Genomic DNA, 19,945 nt, shown 5'->3' with positions numbered 1-19,945 from the left:
AGCCATGGAATTCTCGAATATTAGCTTTATGTTTATAAAACGATGTGCGAACATGACAACCCATTTGATAGCTTGGAAAGTTTGTGTTTCTTTGCTGATTGTAGAGACTGGATGTTTTATCCTCTCATTTCCATTTTTTGTAATTCACTACAAAAAAAAAAGAAAAAAAAAAAAAAGTTGAAGAACTCAAGGAAACAAAGAAGCACCCGTCCTTTAGGACATTACTATGTAAACGTACAAAATTTGAAAACCTAAGACCAAACCATCTAAACATAATTCACTACAAAAATGGTAATATCATAATGGACATGCATGATATGATGCATGTTCGCCGCCTACACTATTCCATTTCCGCCCTGCTCCGCCATTATATTCACATAATGCCCTTCTGATTACTATCAATACTTTAATATATTAACACTAAATTTTATTAAATATAGTTTATGAAAAGATACTACATTGTAACCGAGTCAATAGTCCTAAAAAAAAAAAAACTATATTTTATTATATATTATATCTGTGATTTGTTCCACCGTGGAGATGAATCATATCACGAATGGTTTGCCCTATATTATTATATTCCGTTGAGCTGTACGCTCAGATCTGATCTCTACACCGGATAGTATGGCAAGAGCGACGGCGGAGCTGATCCTAATCCCTTCTCCGGCGATGGGCCATGTTGCCGGGATGCTGGAGTTCGCTAAGCTCCTCATAAAACGATCTGAACAGCTCTATATAACCGTCGTTATCATCAAGCTCCCTGATTATATCGATTCCGTTAGCGGCACTTTCGTCGACGCCGTCATCGCTTCCGCCGGAGAAACTCGCCTCCGGTTTGTCCACCTCCCACCCACTGATCCTTCTCCCGAGTGGAGCTCCAGAACTCGAGGCCACTTCGTCTATAGGCTTGTACAGAGCCAGAGAAATCACCTCAGAGATTTTTTGTCCGAATATCCCGGGATTGTCGGGGTGGTTGTTGATATGTTAGTTACGCCGTTTATGGATGTGGCCGGGGATTTCGGGATTCCGGCCTACGTGTTCTTCACCTCGGGAGTTGCGTTTCTAGGGCTTATGATTCACTTCCAGATTGTTCAGGACGAGGAGGGGGAAGACGTGACTGAGTTCGCGAACTCGTTGACCGAGTTGTCGTTTCCGAGTTATGATAACTCAGTCCCAGCTTCGGTGTTGCCGACGGTGCTTGTCGACAAGGAGACCTGGCTGGGCAGATTTGTCGTCTTCGCTCGTGACTTCAGAAAAGCAAAGGGTATTATAGTCAATAGCTTCGCCGGCTTGGAATCCCACGCCATAACTGCCTACAACAGCACCACTACCGTACTTCCTCCGCTCCACACTGTGGGACCCATCGTGAACCAGACACGCACGCTCTCCGGCGCGTCAAACTGGGATTGGCTTATGAGCTGGCTCGACGACCAGCCGCCGGAATCCGTCGTGTTCGTATGCTTCGGGAGCCAGGGGAGCCTACCGGAGAATCAAGTGAGGTTAAAATTATTTGTGTTTATTATCTGTTCTAAATATGTTCTGTAGATTAGCAATAATTATAACACTATTTATTTTTCATTAATAAATATAGATTTACCCATAACTTCACAGAGAAATCGCCCGCGGGCTGGAACGCAGCCGGTATCGCTTCCTCTGGTCCCTCCGGCGGCCACCGCAACGAGATAGCGAGAACAACAAGGCGCAGTTTCCGGGAGAATACTCGGATTACAACGACATCCTACCGGACGGATTTCTCCACCGGACAGCGGGGACAGGGAAGGTGGCGGGGTGGGTCCCGCAGCTGGAGATACTGTCACACAGAGCCGTGGGCGGCTTCGTATCACACTGCGGATGGAACTCGATTCTAGAAAGCATATGGTGCGGAGTGCCGATCGCGACTTGGCCGGTGCACTCAGAGCAGCAGGTGAACGCTTTCCAGATGGTGAGAGAGTTGGGGATGGCCGTGGAAATAAGCTTGGACTACTGCGAGAGAAGCGTTAATGGCAGACGTGCCGGCGAAATGGTGACGGCGGCGAGGATAGAGAGAGGGATAAAGGGAGTGATGGAGAAGGAGAGTGAGGTGAGGAAGAAGGTGAAGAAGATGCAAGAAGAAAGCCGGAGGGCCTGTGAAGATGGATCTTCCATCTCCACTCTCATAGCTCAATTCACCAACACACTTCACAATGGTTGATCAAGAGTTCACTTCTTTCTCAACATATGGAAAATGCTTCTTTTTAGCTTTTAGAATATTATCTTTATATTGCTGTTCCAGGGGCTAATTGGTGACTAGGGAATTGTTGGATGAAGGTACATGAACGGTCAACTTTCATTACCTGCCTCTAAAACATGTGGTCGTGGTCTTCCTCAAAATAGGTTCGAACTCACTCCTCTCATATTGCAACCGAGTGCCACTAGATCATAAGAGGCAATTTATATCGTAGACCATTGTGCACCCCGTACCAAAATGAGTTCTGTGTATTCAACGTAATCGTTCTTTGTATTCTAGACAATCATTCTGTGTATTCTAGGCAACCGTTCTATGTATTCATGTTAGTAACACATGTTGTGATGTGTTTGTGCATTCGAATGTTAGGCAGGATGAGTTCTGTGTATTTTGTGTCAATATTCTGTGTATTCATGTTATTAACACAGGTTGTGATGTTTTTGTACATTCGAATGTTAGGAGGATGAATTCTGTGTATTTTGTGTCAATATTCTGTGTATTCTGGGCAAACGTTCTGTGTATTGTAGGCAAACATTATGTGTACTCTAGATAATAATTATGTGTATTATAGATAACGAATTTCCTGGAGTCATTCGCGTTCGTGCCCACTAACATCGAAACGACGTCGTTTCGAACTAGAGTTCACAGTGCACTGTGGACCATGGTCCACGATATAATGATTGATCATAAGGTCTTAGCACGCTTTGCAATTCTTATAACACCAAGTAATCTACAATAACACATATTTGAGTTTTTTGCACTTTTAGTCCCACGACTATGGTGCCACTTGCAGGATTAGTCCACGACTTTCAAACCTTGCAATATTGGTCCACGACTATTGTTTTTGTTGCAAAAATGGTCCTTTTTCAGTCAACTAGTCGCCGGAAAAAAATTCAGGCGAATTTTCTGGCACTTTTTTGCCGGAAAAACAAAACCGGCAGATTTTCCTTCAATTTTTCACCCAAAAATTTTCCATTTCAGGTAAGATTAAAATGGACAATTCTAAAAGACTAATTAAAGTTAAAACTAATTCATTTCTAAAAAACATATTATCAATTTAATTATTTTGATTTTGGTAAACTAATTAAAGTTAAAACTAATTTCATTTCTAAAAACATATGCAGCCAATTTAATCTTACTAAAATTAAATACAAATTCAAAATTATTTTTACTTTATAGTTTAAATTTAAATTATTTTTACTTTAAATAGAATTTTGAATTTGTACTTTAAATTATTTTTACGTTAAATTAATTTTAAACAAACTAAAAAGTTAAAAAAAAATTGAATTTGTACTTAATTTTACAAAGATTAAATTGGCTACATATGTTTTTAGAAATGAATTAGTTTTAACTTTAATTAGTTTACCAAAATCAAAATAATTAAAATGGCTACTTGTGTTTTGAGAAGTGAATTAGTTTTAACTTTAATTAGTTTTTTAGAATTGTCCATGTTAATCCTACTTGAAAGGGGAATTGTTTTTTTCGGTGAAAAATTGACGGAAAATATGCTAGTTCTTTTTTTCGGCGAAAAAGTGTCGAAAAATTCGCCGGAATTTTTTTCCGGTTACTAGTTGACTGAAAAAGGACCATTTTTGCAACAAAAACAATAGTCGTGGACCAAAATTGCAAAATTTGAAAGTCGTGGACCAATCCTACAAGTGACAACATAGTTGTGGGACTAAAAATGCAAAAATTCACACATATTTCGTCAATAGTAATTTACGCATAAAGTTTGCCAAAATAAGTAATTTACGCATAAAAGGAATGGATGTTGAAAGGAGAAAATAAATAGGTAATGCTATAATGGAACTGCTTCAACCGATTTGGAGTATTCTGTTTGCTTCAAAATTGTCCAATTTCGGGAAACTGTATGTAAAGAAGATCTGTCCAATTTCGGAATTTTCTCCAAATTAGATCGGATCACACATGGATTAATTTGTCCATTTTTATGTAGCATGCATGCACACCAAATTCTACAATTTCCTTTAATGTCCTAAGCATCAAATCACCATTACCGAAATTCAATTTTCTTGTAATTTTACCCTCTCATCTTTATAAATAATTACCTCATCAAGATAATAAACTTTTATTTATTACGGAGTATCATACATGTTTATTTACATACTCTACAATTACAAATAATCACATATATGCACATAAAACATGAACATTAACCTATAACACCTAGTTGATTTATAAGCAGGGCCGTTCCAATCAAAATAGGGGTCCTGTGCAATANTTAATTAGTTTACCAAAATCAAAATAATTAAAATGGCTACTTGTGTTTTGAGAAGTGAATTAGTTTTAACTTTAATTAGTTTTTTAGAATTGTCCATGTTAATCCTACTTGAAAGGGGAATTGTTTTTTTCGGTGAAAAATTGACGGAAAATATGCTAGTTCTTTTTTTCGGCGAAAAAGTGTCGAAAAATTCGCCGGAATTTTTTTCCGGTTACTAGTTGACTGAAAAAGGACCATTTTTGCAACAAAAACAATAGTCGTGGACCAAAATTGCAAAATTTGAAAGTCGTGGACCAATCCTACAAGTGACAACATAGTTGTGGGACTAAAAATGCAAAAATTCACACATATTTCGTCAATAGTAATTTACGCATAAAGTTTGCCAAAATAAGTAATTTACGCATAAAAGGAATGGATGTTGAAAGGAGAAAATAAATAGGTAATGCTATAATGGAACTGCTTCAACCGATTTGGAGTATTCTGTTTGCTTCAAAATTGTCCAATTTCGGGAAACTGTATGTAAAGAAGATCTGTCCAATTTCGGAATTTTCTCCAAATTAGATCGGATCACACATGGATTAATTTGTCCATTTTTATGTAGCATGCATGCACACCAAATTCTACAATTTCCTTTAATGTCCTAAGCATCAAATCACCATTACCGAAATTCAATTTTCTTGTAATTTTACCCTCTCATCTTTATAAATAATTACCTCATCAAGATAATAAACTTTTATTTATTACGGAGTATCATACATGTTTATTTACATACTCTACAATTACAAATAATCACATATATGCACATAAAACATGAACATTAACCTATAACACCTAGTTGATTTATAAGCAGGGCCGTTCCAATCAAAATAGGGGTCCTGTGCAATATTCCAATTTGGCCCCTTATATATATATATATATATATATATATATATATATATATATATATATATATATATATATATATAATTGTTTAAAAATTATGCCAAAAAATAATATATTAAAAAATAATACATCTAATATTTCACTTAAAAACTATCATACATTGGTCATGCTTAGATGCAAAATCATACGCCAAACTTTTGATATCAAATTATGTATTACCGTAATTAATTGATGTTTTGCAATTTTATTGTTTGAGACTTAAAGAGTTTAAGAGATGCCAAAATCAAGATTGGAAACTTGTTTGAAAACCAAAATTATCAAAAAATTGCCCATGCTAAGGTTATGAATTTTTTCAATTTATCTCTATGCCACCCTTCCATAATCATACCCAAATTGACCTTATCTCTATGCCACCCTTCCATAATCATACCCAAATTGACCTACCTAATTCTAATCACATTCAAATTGCCCTGTCTATTTCTAATCATACTCAAATTAACAACTTCCATTCTTGTTTATATTCAATACTTTCAAATGATTGGACCCCAATTTTCATAAAATTTTTACATAAAAAATACTACTATATCTAATATACATATATTCATTTTTTTTTTACAATTGGGGCCCCCTAAATTTTGGGGGCCCTGTGCAGTAGCACTGAGAAAACATGCCCAGGGCCGACCCTGTTTATAAGATCAGATATCATAACTTGTCATATAGACTAATAGCATGCGATCAACCAATCAACCAAATATGCAATTTTTTTTATTTTTATTTTTGTAACAATCCCTTACCCTTTTGTTAAAAACAGTAACGAAACGTTAATCTCCTATATTCTTTTTTGTACTAGTGATAGTATAAATAGCATGGGTTGACATAGCCTAACATCATCCACCTGCTACTACAAATCACACTCAATACTACTTCATTGTAATTAAGGTTAGTTGATCGAACTACTTTGCCCCCAACAATCAACCAATCATCCTTCACTCATTCACTCAATACATTCTCATTTCCTAACCTCTTACTCTTACTTCGTATTATAACTTTAAACCCCTACCTTTAATTTAATTTACGCTATCAATTACTCCATATAAGTTTTATATTTGACCATATACATGCACACCATATTGTATAATAGTATTTGCCAACTAGTAGATGCAATTCATAGCTCAAACTAAAATGAACCGTGGCCTTGGCCCAATATGTAATTTGAGACATTGGCGGACTGCCCCCACTGCCCCACTTCATATAATGTATATATATTACTTATACTAACAATCAAACAAATGTTAAGGTGGCTTAGATGGTAAGGCTGTATATTTGCATGAAATGGCCAGTGTTCGAACCTCACAGGCTATAGCATCTTAGTTTAGTTTCAAATGTAGTTTTTATTTGTGGGATTTGTGGTTTTTTTTTAAAAAAATAATATATATATATAAAGCATTCAATTAGCCAAAGACCTAGTGGCATAGTGGCATTTGATTGCACCTCAGATGGGAGTGGGTGGGTTCAAGCTTTAGTAGAGGCCAATATTGGTATGGAGTCAATAGTACTAAGAAAAAAAGCTTTCAATCGTATTTTTTATTATTTGTATCAAATTAATTTTTTTCATTCCTAGTTAACAATATTTATGGCTCGGTATGTAAATTTTTTATTTATTTTTTTCAAAATATCTCCTAAATTTCAATATTTCGCCGGTTCGCCCCCATTGGAGAAAATTTCTGGCTCCGCCACTGATTTGAGAACTTGTTCTCCTAAGCTAACGGGATAAGCAACCTCAAAAGATTAGTTAGTTACATTAAGGATTTACTTATCAATTATTGAATTTTTTTGGGTGCTCCAGACGAAACCTCAACCTGAGCTTCAGTAAGAAACTATTTGCATGGTGACTTCGAACTTGTCCGCTCGAAGAAGATTTGTGAGCTCATCCAACGGAGATTTCATAAAAGAAGTACCCCAATCACCCGAAATTGTCAAATCTTAATTATACAAATTTTTGTTTGACACATTAAGTTCTTTAGCTTACGTTAAATTAATCCTAAACTTTCAAAATCATTGCCCAAGAGTTAGTGAAAAAGATAAATCTCAAATCCCTCAAACAATCTCTCAGGCCCTCCATAGTTGACTCTAATTATGGAGATGTTAAAGTGCATGGTTTAAGAAGTAAAAAGTTGCGAGGTGGGGATTTCGCAGTATTAGGACATCGAAGCCCCCAATCATTATTGTGTAGATCATACTATCAAATAATGTACATTCAATATAAAAAAATGTACCTTTAGTATATTAAAAATGTACATTATATTCAGGGGATGCACATTATTTGTGTATTGAATTTACATTATATTGTATAATGTACATTCAATACACAAATAATGTATATTTAATATATTAAAATGCAATTTTTGTTATGGTCCAGTAGTCCACACAATAATATTGGGCTTTGGACACATGCGTGATATAATACTGGGCCTGTTGAAATAATAGCCCTTCAAGGTGATCCAATTGATCATCTCTAGTTTTCAACATTCAATCCAATTAGTTTTTCTTTTCGTTTAAATAATGGATTCGTATTTTTTATGTTTAAGTTGAAAATTAATGAGAGTTATTGTATGGATACTATTAGTTTTATCAAGATCAAACTAACATAAACCTTGTTAAGATTGTTTTTGTGAAAGTTGAGAATGTAGAAGAAAATCAGAAATGTTGTAAACATGCTTTTAGATGGACTAATGTGATTTTGTTAATAATGAGAATATGTCCTCTTTTCCCATTCTTTAGAGATTTTATACACTTTAATCCACTTAATACGATTATTGCTAATATCAATGTGTAACAAACCAAGTAATGATAAGAAAATAATATAAGCAGAAGATCCAAGGACATTTGATGAGGACCGCTTTCATTTACTAATAATTTGGATCTTTAGCGATATGCCAATATACTATGCGGATTGTGAAGTTGAAACTCAACAATAAAAAAGGAAACCTTACCAAAAATAAGGGACTTGATGCTTGACACTTGAACGAGAACCGACATTAATTAAAACCGTCTAACACTGTCTAGTCTCCACGTCTATATGCGACAAGGACAATTATTGTGACAATATTATTTTTATATCTCTATTAGAAATAGTAAAATAATGACATTTTTTTTAGAAGGCATTTCCTTATCCAACATGATTTGTCCATATATAATGTGCAAGAATATGTGAAGTGGTTTTAGCTGGTTAAATTAAAGTTCCAAGTATTAAAGTGCATAGCCTGCCTCAAAGAGTCATTTTGTGTAGTACCAAATTCCAATTTATTAATAAGTGTTCTCATATAAAACAACAATATAATGGATAATGCCAACATGAACATGCTATGCAACATGTCTCATAGTTTTTATTAAGTGTTTTTTAGTCAACTTATTGTACGTTGGAATTGAACTTGGATGTTCTGACTTAACTTTAGGCTTAGGATTTTAGAGATAAGTGTTGTGATTTGGAACAGTTCATCCCATGTGTTTAGTCGGTTCATTATAGAATATCTTATTCATAATATATTCAATTAAATCTTCATAACAATTTTTAACTGAATGGAATATTAAATTAATTAATATTATTCGTGCTGTGTAAAATTTTAAGGGTGACAAAATATTTTTTCATCATTTTTTTTGGGTGACAAGAAAAATTCGTAGTCACTACCCAATGACGTGCACTAGATAAACCTCGCTTCTGTGTAATAGCCTACAAACTATATATGCAAGAAAAACAAACTTCAATAGGAAGATATTGTCTGACGGATTCAAATGACATAGTGCTAACAATAATTAAAATTGTAATTTTCAGGTACGAGAATTATGTTTCATTAGTTCAATCACCCTTTGTAAGGTTGTTATCAATTTTTTTAGTTGTATGATGTGACATTGTACTTATAAAGTAGGAGAATGGATTTAGCATGAATTGTCCATGATGTTAATATTAAACCTACTGCTAATTAAGGTTAGCAACGGAAGCAACATTATTATAAATAGTTAATGCATTTATTAATTGTGGACATCAAAGCAGATCTAAAAAGTACAACCGTATCTCTTAAAAATAATGCCCATATCGGATGGTTCAATGTATCAGATTTTAATAATTAATGAAATACGATTTAGCAGTTTACTTTTATAAATCTTGTTTTGCTTTTCCATCATTTTTTGAATACCCAGGTTTTGTTTTTTCTTTCTTTTATTTTCATCAGAAATATTTTATCAGTGCATGTGCAATTTTATTTTATTTTTTTAATTTACAATTTCATATTGCCATCACAAGCAAGGTATCAAGATTTTGAGTTTCTTGTGATCTGTATAATTTTTTATTTTTTTTTTTGGTTTTAAATTGGAGTAATCAATTATATGGCATCATGTATTGACCTACATACCAAGATTTTATTTTTTTTTTAAAAGAGAAGTATATTTTTTTTGTCACACCACGAAGTGTCCTAAACAGGCTCTAACTATAGGACACTGATCCCCGAGTCATGAGCATGTCCTAACTACAGGAGACACTTTTAAACCCGTACCATACTCAAACTAATCATCATTCGCACCGGGCCGACCCAATTAAGGGTCAAAAAGTGCTGGTCAGATTGGTTTTTCTATACGAGAGGGAGTTCGAACTTCCGACCTCTCTTAAGAGATGAGAGTATACAGTCACTCACGCTGATCAAACTGGTTAGAGAAGTATGAATTTGACTTTGTTGTGTATAGTAGTGTATAAACATTTTAAAAATTCTGTCAGCTAATATACATATTACAATTTACATTATCTATTAGTCTTCAAGGCAAAAGTTGTAACTACCTTCAAATTTGGTTCAACATATGTATTGTGAAGAGGTATGGCCACCACCTATGAACTAATCTTTATGGCATCTTTATTAAAACATAAGAATATTAGGCACCTCAATTATGTCATCTCATTGACATTGACCATAAAGTTAGGTCAAATTAAAAAGTACTCGTAATATTTTATAAGAAAAATATTGTCTTGATAACGTAAAGTTAGGTCAAATTAAAAAGTACTCGTAATATTTTATAAGAAAAATATTGTCTTGATAACGTAGTAAGTTTATCAATTAATTTTGACTTATTTGATAATTATTAGCTGTTTGAATGGTTAAACAATCAATATGCGTGTTTGATTAATTAGCTTTTGTAACAGCTTGTTGCTCCAAAATGCTAAAATTTAAAAATTTTAAAAATTGTTCAAAATAACTTTTTAGATAAGCTTTTTTAGAAAATAATTTTGCATGTAATCAGCTAACAACTAATTTACCAAACACTTTTGTACAATGCTAATACTATCAACTAGTCAAACTTACTAATCCAATCAGCTAACAACTATTTACCAAACACCCTCATTGTTACTTTGATCAAAATTTTAACATCAAATCTTTTACTACAAGTATTTTAGATATTTTAAATTGTAAAATTATGAGTCGAGTTACTTTATTTTCATCTCTTCATTTTAAAGTTTTTGTTTTTGTTTTTGTTTTCTCAAATTTTTTTCTGAATTTATTGTTGGGAAACCTTTTTTTTTTTAAATAATGTTATAAATTATAATCACAATATCGATCCTCTAATATTAATTACTTAAAAGATAAAATGAATATTAATAAATAAAATATAATAGCATTAATAAATGGAATTAGACAAACTATGACAACAAATCAACAACACCAGAGACAAATGATAGATAAGGAAGTTGGGCAAAAAACAAAGAAGAAAAGAAAAATAGGAATTACATTTCTCTAATTTGGAGAACTTGTAAAAGTATAGTAGACTTCCAAATTTTAGAAAATGAAGCATTGTTTTATATTTTCTAACTGTAAACAAATTCTCCATTTCACTAATTTTTCATAAAAACGAATCATTTTTAAAAATTAGTAAACCTCTCTCTCTCTCTCTCTCTCTATATATATATATATATATATATATATATATATATATATATTTACTCCGTATTTATTTGTGACATAACATATATAGTCTGAAAAATGATACAGTCTTAAGCAATTTATATATTTTAAATTGAAATATCTTTTTTTTATTGCAATATTATGAATTAGTTTTAAAAAGTTATATAAATAATTAAATATGGACATAACCTAGTTGCGAACTTGTGAGTCCTAATGGTCCGACAAAATATCTTAAAATTTGAACATTAAAATAAAGGCTGACTTTTTTTCTCTTTCAATTTTCCAACAATTTTTTTGGGTGGGGGTGGGGGTGTTTACATATTGCATTCCTACTTGAATTTGAAATGAATTTTGTCCGGTGGTTATGTTTTTTTTTGACAACAAAGTGTACTCAGCAGGCTCTAACTGTAGCATGCACCTATGTACCATACTCAGGTTAATCTCAGTTCGCATCGGCCTGACCCAATTAAGGAGCAAAGTGCTGGTCAGATTGATTTTTTCATACGAGAGAGGATTCGAAGTCCCGACCGACGATCCCTCTTAAGGGACAAGAGTGTATGACGACTCACGCCAACCAATTCAAACTAATGATTTCTCGTGGTTATATTTAAGATGACGTTTAATTGGAAACTATATATATAAGGAATTATATGCATTAGGCCTAGCCCTCATCATTTGTTGTTGTTGTTGTTTTTTTTGTATTCGACCACAAGAATGCCCTAATTATGGGAGGTACAGTTCATATCATACTTAGAGTAATTGCATTCACACCAAATTGACTCAATTAGGGAACAAAGTAGAGACCCTGATCATTTGTTAAACAAAAACAGAAATAATATATATGAAGCAAGTGTGATTATTTAATTTAATATTTTATTAGTTTTCTATTTTTGGTATATATCAATTATTATTATGTGTAATTTGTGGATTATTAGAAGTTCTAATTGCACTACATTATGCATCACTACAACAAGGAATAGGAACCAACATATGTATATCTTCAATTAAATTAGTCAAATGCTGCTTAATTAGTTTTAACAAATGACTAATGGAATTATATCAGAATGATGTCAATTTTATCACGCAAAAACTATAATCTACAATATTTAAAATTTGACGTGCAACTCTATTAGTACTAAAAGCAAAGACAAAAATTAAGAATATAACATGGATTCACCATGCATTATAATATGTTTAGATTATGCACCGAAGTGTCAAGTTAGGTAACAAATTTTCTTAAATAGTCACATGTATGAAACTAAGTTTTTTTTTTCTTTACATGATTGGCCATAAAAAAAAATATTTAACCCCCACAATAATAAATCTAATAATTATCTTTATTAATCATTTAACATTTAAAATGATAATTAATCAGATAAATTCACAAAACATAATATTAAATTTGAAAGAGTGAAGATTAATTTAATTTGTTTGGTCCCCATTGCATGTTGATAATCTTTGAACAAACATATATGGCAAGAGGCAATCTAGAGGGGACCATATAAGCAATGGCCTGCCCAGTGCCCACCAATATTATCATTGCCAAACCACATTATAATTAGATGCCTTACCACTTTCCCCCTCCACCTGCTTCACGTTTCATCATTTTTACTCCATTCCCCTTTTCAAGTTAAACGCCTAATTACGCAATTAATCATTGCATAACCCAAAACACCAATTAATTAAAATATTTAACCAACATTTCACAGAGCTATCTAGCTAGCAGGTCAACAAATTTTAACCCGGCTAATATTGAAAAGGTTGAGTTTCAACACGAGGACCTCTAGCTAGGTTCCCGCATCAAGACTGACTATCCTAGAGAAGTACATAAATTACGGAATTTGCACTAACAAAGTATGGTCTAAATATTAGTTGTACGTAATTGCTGCTCACAAAGAAGCCTAATACTATATATCCTGAGGTTCGAACTCGAACTCTTCACCCTGCAACGTAACTAACATTATTGGAAATTAGGCATTACTTATATTCGTTGTTTCAACTACTAGCCTATGTCCCGGGATAACTGTAGGTCTGCCTAATGGATTGAAAAGATGAGATGATGGGGGGGAGAGAGAGAGATTTGGGAGGTCCATGAAAGATGAGAATGTCGAGCTTAGATTGGAGCAGTGGTAGGGTCAAAGTGATGATGAAAATATGAAAAGGAAACATGTAAGGTTCCTCTAAGGGAGGACAGCAATAATCTGCAGGAATCTAAAGCTGTGAATAATTGATACTTGTCCTAAAGGTGAAGGGTATGGTCGCAGCCCTTATGGTCCACCCCCTCAGCTCGATGGACGACAGGGACTATCCGCGCGTTTTACCGTGGACGACATAAATTATTATACCAAACCGTGAACTTCGCTTGTCTGATCTCTCCTCAAACAACATCAGATGTCTTTCAGTTTTTTTTTTTTTTTTTTTTTTTTTTTTTTTTTTTGAGAGAGACTCCTTATCTTTCTTTGCTAAACTGATCAGATCGAACATTCTTGTTTTTTCATGATACTAAATTTAATTAGTATTAATATACAAAATTTATACTCCGTACTACACTAAAAGTACTATTAAACAAAAAAATACATATATTTAAAAATAAATAAAATATATTAAAGAAAATAAACAAAGAGGAAATAGTTGATTAAATAGGATAGGGAGAGCATTGCATATCAACATAGTCCAAACAAACTAATTAATTAATTCAGTTATTATTGACAACTTCAACAAATTAAAGCGGTACAAGACTTGAAAGCTCATTAAGCAACACACATCTTCTAACAATTCAAGTGTGAACAGCTAGTAATTATTCTGTTTATACTAGAACCACCGCTCGCTTTTCTTATATATTGTTGAATTAATTAATAAATGTTGGTGTTGCTTACACAATGAATTTGATTATATGTAGGAAAGAAATTGAATGAAATAGAGGGAAGATCTCAATTCATAGTCAGGTTAAAAATTAAGGAAAAGATTTGAAGCAATTGTACTCATCACCAATCAATTCAATGACTAACGACTAGGTAAATGAACGTGCAATACATTTGTTTACAATTTGATTAGTAAGTATAACTTAACATTCTAGAAATAGTAGGTCTCTTAGACAAAATCTTATAGGTAAATTAATAGATATTTGATTGAATTGAAACACTACATTTAGATGATACTCTAACCAGGGGTTTGGTAGTTTGAGTTTGTGACTTTAATTTATCTTGTGAGAATGAAGCAATTTGGTAGACGCAAGTTGCAGGTTTCGATTGATAATTGGTCCACAAAATGGAAAAAATATATGCCCTGGCCCTACATAATCTCCTCGATCACAGGCTGATCTATGAGATAAATGGGGCCTCTTATTATAAGAAGAAGAAAACGGGTCTGAAATGCCAAACACTTTGTGTTTAGATGATATGTAGTAACTTTCTCATGGGAGGTCATGAGATCGAGTGGAGGTGGATTGATTTTTAGTGCTTCAATATGTTGAGAAAAAAAATGGAGTCTGAAACATAATTATTGTCAACACACTTTTAATTAAATTTATTGATCACAAATTTTATATATTTAATGTAATTTTGCGAGTTATTATATATAGGTAGAATTTATTCAGTGTAAATCTTTAAACTTAGAGGAAAAAGAGAAGAAAACGGTGATGAGTATTTAAATCTTTTCCTCTATGTCCCGCCACTAGATACCTGTGAGTCAATGACACCACATTTTGTATCCAGAATTATTTTTAATTTTAAGTATTTAATTCTGACTCTTATTTCAATGGTTAAGCCAAACGTTTATTAAAAATTAATCAAATGAAATCTAATTAGATATGATAATACGTACTCTGCATCATATCAAATTTAATATAAGTAACATTATTTTTATAATTTCATATAATGTTCAAACTCTAATATTATTTGTTTTAAGTTTTAATACTATATTTTCATATTTACCAATTCACTATAATACACATATTTATTTAAAAATAATAATTATATACCTAATACTCAATTACTATCATAGAATTACAATACATATTGCATTCACTTTTTACTTTTATATCATGACGACATGTGTTTTCTGTATACAACATTCGTTGCCATCCATTATATATCTTTACCATTGTGAGATGAGTTTGGCCTGAATTACAGGCGCAGAATAATGTGAAAAAATATATAACCCATAACTTTTTAACATGATACATATTATATTCTTACAAGAGTCAGTCATCCAATATTGTAATTACATTAGCAGTCTGCTCACTAATTGTCTCAAACGGTATGGTTAGGTTGAATAAATAGTAGGGCTTGAAGACAGAAACAAGAAGGTCCGGTAGTCCGTTACTAAAACCCCATATTGGCCCCTACAGTGTACAGTATTGGCGTAGAGGGAGGGCAGGACAACTGTTGGTATAGTGTTAGTAGTGAGGATAAAGTGTACCATATATTATATTATATATGGTCTGTCTGGGAATCTTTTTTGGCTAAGAACCCAACAAATTAAAACCAGGAACAACACCCCGCTCCAACCGCAATCTGCCTTATCCTAGCCTAGACAAACGTGAGCTACAACTTGCCCAATACTCCCTACTTCTCACATTAATTCTATCATGGAATTATTGCTTATTGGTGTCATAATTTCAATGCATTTGGTTTAATTTTCCACAAGGAATTTTATATTATTCCCAATCTACATGAAATTATGATTTGTACTTAATAAGTACTTAATTAAATGTAATAAATCTAAGTTTTTTTTTTTTTTTGAATTACTGTTGACCCTGTTGAACCACTGAGGCTCGAACCCATGACCTCCCACTTAAGAGAATCACTTCATGCCGCTTGACCACAAGGCCTTTGGCATGTAATAAATCAAGTTAAAAGTTAAAAATTAATGCAATGCAAGAATTTCGAGCAAACAGAGTATGCTTAGCTTCTTCCTTCAAGTCAGTAGATATATAGGAATACGATACAAATTATGGATACAAGACTCCTATTTATAGGTTCTAGTTAATTATAACAAAATTTATAAAGGAAAATGATTCATACTCATACAGTTACTATTCCTGATTAGCTACTTCAATTTTTTTTTTAAATATTTATTTTCATGAATTATTGGTGAATTAACTTATTTTATTCAGAGTTAATAAAGAATCTAAGTATCCAATAAAAATACGACACGCTAAGAATTAGCTAATAGAAAGTGACAATTGTAAGGATTTCTAGCATTATTCTTTTAAAAAATGTAAGTAGTTGGCTTAGATTCTAACTAAATTTTGAAGGTTTCTCATTTGATCTCTTTCCTTCTTTTCCATTTGGATAATATATTTTCTCGATCGGCTAGCCAACTCCTTTGTCATTAACCTCTTACTAACCTAAGCCCAGTGGCGGAGCTATGCATTATAGGTGGTGTTAATTGACACCACTAAAAAATTTTTACTTGTCATTTATTATTAGGTATACATACATATATATAATAAAAAATAAATAAATTGACACAGCTAAAATTAACATACTAAAAATTTATCATTTCTAAATATACTTATTAAAAAAACCAATATCCAAAATAAAAAACTTCTAATTTTTACATAGTTTTTTCTCCCTCTTGCACAATTGCAATGAAAATAAATCACCAATTAAACATTTTCCCTCCAAGTAATCCTATTTTGTTTCTAATCTCTACAACTTTATAGAAAGCCTAATTGCCTAAATTTACTTATTTTTAATGAATTTCAAGTTTGTATTAAGTGAAGAAAAAAAAACATGTGTTTTTTGAATTATAATAGGATTACAAGCCACAATGCTATGTACGAATCAAACATTTGAAAATTTTTAAAATCTTGCTGTTTTTTGAAAAAGGCATGAATATAATGCCATGTGTGTTGAGTGTATATATTGTCAATTATTTCATCTAAAAAGGGAATTGAGAATGTGGATTGTGGCTACGTATATCTTACTTGTAAATTCTTATGACATGTATAAATGTATAATTAGTTGGATATGCATCGCTTTTTATTTTGAAAATACACTATTTTTACGAAGCATTTTATCAAATCTTGGATTGCATGTATAAAAGAATTATGAGTAAAAGAAAAATGTTACATTAATATAATATTGACACCATTGAATTTAGTAGATGGCTCCACGACTAGCTAAGCTCACGTACACATATTATCTTATCGTTGTTCTTATAATTTGCATATTTTATTCTCATCCTATCTACCATTTGAATCTGAGACTCATAACACTTATATATAATATAATTATAATAAATGAAATATATCGGAGGACAAATGGTCCAACAATTGTTATTTAATCATTATTTTAGATATGATGATCAAAATATAAACAACACAAGTTTTTGAATTTGTAGTAGGAAAATAGCGCATAAAGAAAAATTAGGTAAATTTGAGAGAAGATTCGCAGTAGAAAGGGCGAAGAGAGAAGTCAAAACAAAATCTAGAGGGGAGAAAAGTAAGAGATTTTCCTTCAAAACCAAATGAAAAGCTAAGTGGGAGAAAAGAAGGTGGAAAAGGTCTAAGGTCAAGGTCGTGTGGTCTACGTTTATGATCTTTCTTAGAGTTTGCAATCGTTGAATTAAGGATGCTTAATCTGGGCAGCAAAGGTGGTTGTGTAATTGAGGGGGTGGGGGGTGGGGGGAGATCGAATCTTTGGTGGGGCCATCGGGTTTATGTTTTTCTTTCTTGAAATCTTTTGGTGTGAGACATCTTTTGTATGAATGGGTCAACAACTTTGTCCTTTGCCTCCCTCTCTTTGCTGTCATATTAATACAAGTTGGAAATCGAACGCAAATGTGAAAATGAAGCTTAGTATTCAGTATTCACCACCCAATCTTCATTATGTTCATATAGACTTGTTACAAGATTATGGTTCTAGAAACACCAAATCCTCCCTCCCTCCATTTCTTTTGTTTAAGTCAAAGATTTTGCATTATATTGTTTGATGTGTACGGGATACGTATTATACTCTTTAGTCTTTACATATAAATCTTAAGTCTTTATTTGTATTACATAATCGGTGCTAAGTTACGTCGATACTTGGATAAATAAATTGATTTATGTAAGTTTATTATTTACTTCTTATTTTATGTATTTACAATATAAGATGATTGAAATATATGTTCAGTCTCAACTAAAGAGTGTATAATGTGCATGAAAAGAATTAAATAATTGGTGGTTTAATTAGTGGTGTAAATAGTGGCGGAGTCAGAAAAATTTCCTAATGAGGACGAAACATAAAAGATGTAGTACGTTTAAAAAATAATCACTTAAAAAGAATATAGTCATAAATATTTTTGGATGTACACGAAAAATAAAACACAATAAAATTTTATACAAATATTAATAACAATATATGAAACATAATTAATTTGATAAAATAATTCAAATAGAAAACACATTATAAATTGAATCACTTAAAAGAAATATAATCATAAATATTGTTGGATATAGACAAAAAATAAAACACACTAAAACTTTATAAATAAAAATATTAATAACAATATATGAAACATAATTAATTTGATAAAATAATTCAAATAAAAAATACATTATAAATTACACATCTCATCATTATATATATAAAGGGAATGAAAAAAGCTTTGAAGAAATGAATATATACAAAGCTCCAAAAAGGAATAGGGAAAACGCCTATTGCTTACAAGAGTTAAACCCTCGACCTTTCCTAGATAAAGACATACACCAACCAACTCAACAAACAAATCAATTGTTTACTTATATCTATTTTCATATACTTATATCTAAAACTGTAGTATACACACACACACTGTAACACCCCAATTTTCAACTCTTACATTTATTACAAAATCCGTAATAAAACGCTGCGGAAGCTTACATCATATCAACAGAAAACCGGGTGCTACCGCCACACCTAGAGTGAATTCTATCACCTCTTTGACAAACTCCACTCTAAGTGCACAGGCTAAACTTACAACATTAATAACAATCCCTGTCTACATCAAAGAGTAGACCTCAACCTGTACTTCCCTTCTATTCCGAGCTCATCGGCTACAGGGGCCCACACTAATCTGCAACTGATAAGAAACACATTGAAGTGCAGTTAGCGCGACGGCTAAGTAAGGAAATCCGATGTCACTCAAAAGTAGACAAAGGTTTGAAACATAATCATTTGGAAAATAGTATATCGTTCAGTGAATCAAAATCCACTCGTCTCGTAAGACAAAATCATTTCTTTCTCAAAGACGTTACAGAGTAACTCTTTACTCATTTTTAAAACTTCCTTAGTTTCATATAGTAAGAGTGAGGCCTACAACCTCGGGCCATGGCACTCCAGCCCTCCCGTAGGTTCCTCCCTTATCCCAACCCCGGGCCGTGGCACTCAAGCCTTCCCGTGGGCACCTCTCCTTATCCCAACATGACGACATAACGGCGAATAGACTTCGCTCTAACAATATAATATAACGACCACTGGGCAAGGGTACTTAAAGCCACCCGTGGGTCAATCAAGGTCTTTCTCACTTACTTTAGAAACTACGGTTTTGAAAACGTTATCCTTCCTTCAGTTTTCTTACAACAAATCATCTCATTTGGACATATTTCACAAATGAGTCCAATACTTGAAATCGGCTACTTCTTTAGCCCCTGAAGGATTTTCAAACATCATTTTCTCAAACAATAAG

General features: G+C 32.6%; 1 protein-coding gene across 1 annotated transcript; it reads left to right on the top strand.

The window, feature by feature from the left end:
- Positions 1 to 547: 547 nt before the first annotated feature.
- On the top strand, positions 548 to 2,623 carry LOC116018132 (anthocyanidin 3-O-glucosyltransferase 2-like). Its single transcript, XM_031258603.1, has 2 exons — positions 548 to 1,499; positions 1,612 to 2,623. Exons 1-2 carry the CDS (start codon positions 625 to 627, stop codon positions 2,189 to 2,191), a joined length of 1,455 nt encoding a protein of 484 aa, XP_031114463.1. The 5' UTR covers positions 548 to 624; the 3' UTR covers positions 2,192 to 2,623.
- Positions 2,624 to 19,945: the final 17,322 nt, after the last annotated feature.

This window comes from Ipomoea triloba, chromosome 1, assembly GCF_003576645.1.
Source record: "Ipomoea triloba cultivar NCNSP0323 chromosome 1, ASM357664v1".
NCBI classification, from domain to species: domain Eukaryota; kingdom Viridiplantae; phylum Streptophyta; class Magnoliopsida; order Solanales; family Convolvulaceae; genus Ipomoea; species Ipomoea triloba.
Note: the sequence above shows the minus strand (reverse complement) of the source record. Positions and strands in the feature narration are given on the sequence as shown.